The sequence below is a fragment of the Akebia trifoliata genome, chromosome 15, assembly GCF_017979445.1.
Source record: "Akebia trifoliata isolate Shusen 1 chromosome 15, ASM1797944v1, whole genome shotgun sequence".
Taxonomy (NCBI): domain Eukaryota; kingdom Viridiplantae; phylum Streptophyta; class Magnoliopsida; order Ranunculales; family Lardizabalaceae; genus Akebia; species Akebia trifoliata.
In genome coordinates this window covers 10,266,446-10,272,890 of record NC_141389.1, presented here as the reverse complement: position 1 = coordinate 10,272,890, position 6,445 = coordinate 10,266,446, and the positions used below count along the sequence as shown (strand labels likewise).

Here is a 6,445-nt window from a genome sequence, read left to right as displayed (position 1 = left end):
ACAAGATTAAGACATCTGAAGTCTGAATTTTAATGGTGGACCACCTCCATTAAGACTTCAGAAGTGTTACCAAACACACACTTAGGTAATTTTCAACATATTATGTTGTGCTATGAGCACTTTCACTTCATTTCGATTAGTTTCTATTAATATGCCCTTGATTTCAAGCTTTTCTTCTCTTTATTTCCATATCTAGGTCTGAATCCTTAGATTTGTGGATTTATTCTTGAATTTCATAACTCATATTTGAGTTTTTTGCTTGAATTTTTTTTAATAAAAAAATGCAGCAATTTGAATGGTTTTCTCATCCTTTCTTCATCAATTTTTCTTCTTTTATCTTTCTTTGTTCTTTGAAGAAATTTTGATTCTTAATTTGTTTTTAATGGAGGAAGAGGTGATTGATCGAAGCCTAGAACGAAACAAGCGTGAGCTACAAATTTGTGCCTCTAAGAAGTGTACAAATTTTAAATCTAGGGCATTTTTTAAATATTCCAATTGATTCTAGGTTTATTTTTTATGTTATTTTTTTTATGATTACCAGTTTTGATCCATCTCCTAAAAATAAAAAAATGAAAAAAGTAAGACCTATGTTTAGGTTTATATTGGAAGTACACGAATCTTTGGCTATCTAGGAGAGTTCGTACTTATTTTCTTCATACTTATTAGATGATTTAGATGACAACTCGGTATCATCCAAGATTTGCAGCTTTTCATTTCCTTATGCAAATGAAACTTCCATATGCTGTGTGATAGTTAAAGGTATTACCTTGATTTTATTGTCATTTGTGCTTTATAAGAGGTACTTGTAGATTCTCCTCTTTTGTTAAAAAAAAAAAGGAAAAACAGGGCTCATGCCAAGTGTTTTCCCTATAAGCCAGAACAGTGAATTCGTGTTGTTAGCAACCCAAAAGCAGATTTTAGTGTATCATCGGAAAAGTACGGTGTGGAAGGAGATGTACTCTGTGAAGAACAGTTATACCTATCCAGCAATGCTTTTGATGTCAAACACATGGCTTTATATGCTTATGGAAGAGTGTATTTTAGGTACTCCTCTATCTGTATAAAAAACTTTGCTGGTTTCTAAGGATGCCTCATGCATAGCCAAGTAGTTGTGCTTGCTTTTATGTTGGTTATTAGATATATAGATTATTTCCACCAACTTTAGACCCTTTTATTTCCTCTTTTCAATTAACGAACTTTACACTTAAAAAAATGGAATTGAGATACTTCAGTGAGATTGAAAGGACCTCATCATTGCCCATGGACGAAGAAAATTTTGTCGAACCACGTAAATTCAATGTCGTAAATGTAGTTCTCTCTTTATTACTGATTTTGCATATTGAGAGTATGAATCAATATCATGCTTTGGTGAAGAGAATTTAGAAACAAACTCTCACTTGTTGCATTTACATGAAATCATGATGTTAATATGAACCCAATCATAAATGCAATGAGAAGTATTATAACAACAGCTTAATTGGTTTCAATGGAAAAGAAAATTACAAGAGAGTCATTCTTAGCTTATGCTGATGGTAGAAATTTTTTTCTAATCTGCATCCTTTGCGGTATGAGAGAAACAGAAATGGTTATGGATCTTCTCACTAATTCATGAATATGGTCTAAGTTATTTGCTTGTTGGATTGCAGGGTCATATGTACTTGTTTGTTCACCATATTTGGGTTTGAAACAAAGGTATGTTGGTTAACTTGTTTTCCCATTGTTTTTCATTTATTTCTGTTAAGATAAATTAGATGTTATATTTGAGAAAAAATGATATGCTTGTGCATCGAGATGCATGCTGAATATTTATTTGTTTCAATGCTCTTATCTTTGTGCTCTATAGTGCATGTATTCTACTATAATAAAAAAAACTCTAAATGCCCTTTTCTATTCTATGACTTTTAAGGGACATTTACTTTTTAAATGAAAGGTGCAAAAGGTGGCGTGATTGCGATCATTTTTTGCCCTCTAAATTATTTCTTCCTTATTGCCCTTATTTTGGTAGAACTTAGAATCTGCCTAGATAAAGAACTTAGTAGTAAAAAGTTTAATTAATTAGTGGATCTTATAGATTCAATTAGAAAGATCTCCTCATTGCAACCTTTAGATTAACAATATATCTGTGTACCTAAATCAAATAAAAAGAAGTGAAAAAATATGAATCAGATGGTTTATATTTTCATTTTGGGAGAATGAAAAGACCTCATTATTAATTAAGATGTGTTTATAATGTTTATAATAATATGAACAAGGGCTAAGACCCATAGCTAAGTCGGTTTGATACATTGCAAAACAACTTTGAGGCCATGGGTTCAAGTCCAGCTTACCCATAAAAAAAAGATAATAATATGAACAAAATGTTTGAATAAATTTAGGTTTGTTTCAAAAGTGTTCCAGTATGCATCTGAAATAGAGTAAAACATTATATACTGTGGCAAGTTCTTATGTAATGTGTTGTCCTCTGTTACGTAGAGTTTAACAAACAGACAATATGTATCATAACTGCAAATGGTGAAGAGTCAGTTATGTTAGACTGAGGTGGAGTAAACATGCATGATACATATTCTTTGTTTATTTATTGGTTATGTTATTGTACAAGTATCACAAATACAGGGATAGCCCATAGATCCTTTGCATAAGCTCTAAATAATGCTTGGGCTGAACATGTTACTTTCACTATGATTAACTAACTTCTACTTGAATTGCTTGGTGATGCTTTGATATTCTTTAGGCTTCTGCTGATATTTGTGTACTTAACCAATGTGATATTCTCAAGTTAACTTATCTCTATATCATAAGTTCCGTGGTGAATGAACATGTAGATTCATGGCTTTTGTTTGAGCATATTTTTTGCAACAAATAACCGTACAATAGTATTAAGTGAGATGCATGTAAGCTGTCATCTCTGTTTATTGTTAGATCTGTAAAAAATTCCAGCCAGATAATGTGTTATCTTTTGTTGTAGTTTTGTTGCTCTACGTTCCAATAATGGTGTTTATTAGTAAAGTTAAAGCTTTTGAGTTTGGATTAAAAGTTAAATCTTTTAATCCAATACTAATACTCTTTTCTATCCCATTGTTAGAACACTGGTGTTATGTGATCTATAATCATAGAAATGGCCATTAAGCAGTGTTCACATTTGAGCTCATTTCAATTTGTGTAAGCGTATTCGTGTCTGATAATTTTGATTAACAAACACATGCTTCCTCGCAGAGAATTTGAATCACTTATCTGTTTGCTGCTGCACTATGTAAGATTTGCCTCAAAAATGATGATGTCGTCAAGTCAGAGATATCCTTGTAAAGAAAGTATCAGTTCTAGTGGTATGTTGCTTGGATAATTACTACTATCTATATATATGACAAAGATCTCATTGTGCTATCTAGCTTCTCATTGTTTATCTGTTCACAACTTTATCAATATTTAAAATATCTCATTATGCTATCTAGCCCCCAAACTTGAATTGAATGAATTTGCTTTCATCCGGCAAATTGACCATGAATTGAACTTGCCGCGTCTTGGCTATTTATTTTTCAACTTTGTTCAATGTTGATTATGGTTGTTACCATCACTTTCTATGAGGTTATGAATTCCAATTGAATGCCAACACGGATATCCTTATAAACAAACTCGAATTCACTGTACACGATAATGACACCCCTAATCGATGGTATGTGGTGGCGGCCATGATCCCGAGAAAGACTATGTTTGATGTGATTAAAGAATTAGAAGAAGACGTAATCAATATTGAAGCAGGATGAATCCCAATTCCTGGGTACACCACCTCTTCTTTTTATAATCTTCTATCTTCCTGAATTTTACCATCTGTTAGTGTTGAAATTATTTTATGTTAGTTGTCAAAAAAGTTTGATTCTTGAAATCCATTGAGTGTCAATTATGTTAGTTTTTCTATACCATTAAGATCAAAATCTAAAACCAATCATAATTTGAATTTGTCCTTATAGTTGTTTCACACAATGGACCTGATTTCACCAAGTTTATCTAATAAAACATCCAACTTGTTAGTACTGAAATTGTTTATGTTCGATTGTTGAAAAGTTTGATTCTTGAAATTCAGTGAGTGTCAATGTTAGTTATGTTAGTTTTTCTATACAATTGAGATTAAAATCTAAAATCAATCATAATTTGGATTAGTCCTTATAGTTGATTCATCCTATGAACCTGATTTCATAAAATATCGAACTTGTTAGTGTTCAACTTGTCAATTATAAAATTACTCTATGAACCATTGTTCTTCTTCTTTTGAGGTAGTACTATTAGTTTTAGATGTTCGATTTTTTGCTTAATTGGTGATATGGGTCTTTTGGATGATTAATTGGAGGTTATGTCTTCTGGGTCTTAAGAAATATGGTAAAGGGGATTGGAGAAATATATCTAGGAATTTCGTGAAGACTAGGACCCCGACTCAAGTGGCCAGCCATGCTCAAAATTATTTTATCAAAAAACTTATAGGAGGGAACGCATACAGGATATCTCAACTGTTAATCTCACAAACACTACAACTCCTTCACTTGATGATGATTTACAGTCTCTTGATCAATTTTCCATGTTTTTGAGGCAGCCTTATCTTGGGGACTTACCCAAAGGATGGTTTGATTGGAACTCGTCTCACGATAGAGCATCTATGATTTTCAATGTGACACATAGGAGCCTGTTTGTACCAACCCCTTATGACATAAAAAATGAGGTCACTTTACCTTGAAGGATACAACTATTCTGTTTTCTATTTAACGAGACACTATATAGTTCAAATATGGGTAATTCATGGTTGTTAAATAATATTCTATAACATATTTTGATGGCTTGATGTTTTGACATATAGTCTGTTTGTGGTCTTTCATATTCTGGATATTGTTGATAGATACATGGTGAGTTGGCATGAGGAAGGATACTGTATGGGAACTCACCTTGGAGCTCATCAAACGATTCATGGAGACCATTGGGAGATCTCCCGAGCTTCCCAAGTGGATAATCTCCGGTGCTGTGGTTGGAATGCAAGATGGAACAGAATCTGTACACCGTGTTTTTAAACAATTATTTATGTAATTTCATTTCTAAGTGCCCAATTGCTTCAATTAGAGTTTGTTTAGTAATAAAATTTCAATATATAGTATGAATTTTGAGTTTAATTTAATTTGGAGCTTGTTTTATGATTTTTGTTTTGCTTTTTATATTTTTCTGATTTTTTTATTACTATTTCGTTTTTTGTGATTGGTGAATTAAAGGATCACCCTATTGTTTGTTAGACCTCCATATTCGACGGTCATACTCTATGATTTTTTTTTATTTTTTTTAAAGCTCATTTTCCAATAATTTGATACTTTTGGGCCGTAAAAAAAAAAATTCTCCAAGAAAATATTTGTCAGGCATATTTGACAAGATGGTCCGTCAAATTTCTGAAAATTTGACGGGCTAAGACTGTCAAATATGGGCTTTTTCCACATAGTGGAAAGAGAAGAAGGTGGAAGTAAGCTGAGGTTTAATGATGGTTTGTGGCTGATGAAGGGGGCTAAGTTGTGGTGTCAAGAGAAGGTAAAGAAGAAAATAAAGGGGCTGGTCTATGGATGTGAAAAAAAGTGAGATGTGGTGTTGCTTTATGGGTGTGAAAAAAACAAGATGACATGGGGTTGCTAATGGCTAAAAAAAAAAGAGATGTCTATAAGGGCTGCAAAAAGGTGAGGTGAAGTAGTGTTTGGAGGTTCTAAAACGAAGGTGAAGGGGTTATGTTGGGCTGCTGTTTGCAATGGTTGTACGTGAAGGAGAAGATAAAGGGGGAAGACAATGGAGAAAAAAAGGAAGAAGGACGATGGGTGTGATGCGTTAATAGCTTGAAGAAGTAGAGAATATGTGACTGGAGAGACAAAAAATGAATAGGAAATCTCTGTTCTCAATAATGAGAAACAAGAGAAAACTGCCATTTTATATAATGTCTGAACAAATTACAATAACAGTTGTAACCTAACAACTCTATCAGTTAAAATAATAAATCTAGTAACAAACTCTAATTGCTGGAATAAAAGACTCTCACGTGACTTTGTTACACAGCTCATGATCTGTTACAACTGCCTTAACTATAGCTGGTATTTGACAAGTTTGGCCATCATCCCCTTTCAAGCGAAAGGGTCGAGGGATAATGCACATTTGAGATCATAAATGCAGAAACCTTGAGCTTGTAAGATGCTTAGTTAATAAATCAGTAGGTTGATCTTCACTCGGAACAAACTGCAGTTGAACTTTGTTTTGGAGAACTTGATCCTTATGAAATGAAGATCAATCTTAATGTGTTTCGTTCTTATGTGAAACACTGAATTTTTGGCCATATAGCAAGCACTTATGTTATCATACTAGAGAATTGGTATCTGATAAAGTGGAATACACAGTTCCTTCAACAAAGCCTATGTCCACACAATTTCTGTAGTCGCAA

General features: G+C 33.0%; 1 protein-coding gene across 1 annotated transcript; it reads left to right on the top strand.

The window, feature by feature from the left end:
- Positions 1-536: 536 nt before the first annotated feature.
- On the top strand, positions 537-5,079 carry LOC147384301 (uncharacterized). The gene is made up of 4 exons (XM_086424742.1): positions 537-1,044; positions 1,647-1,692; positions 3,214-3,323; positions 4,343-5,079. Exons 1-4 carry the CDS (start codon positions 852-854, stop codon positions 4,408-4,410), a joined length of 417 nt encoding a protein of 138 aa, XP_086280868.1. The 5' UTR covers positions 537-851; the 3' UTR covers positions 4,411-5,079.
- The last annotated feature ends 1,366 nt before the right edge of the window (positions 5,080-6,445 follow it).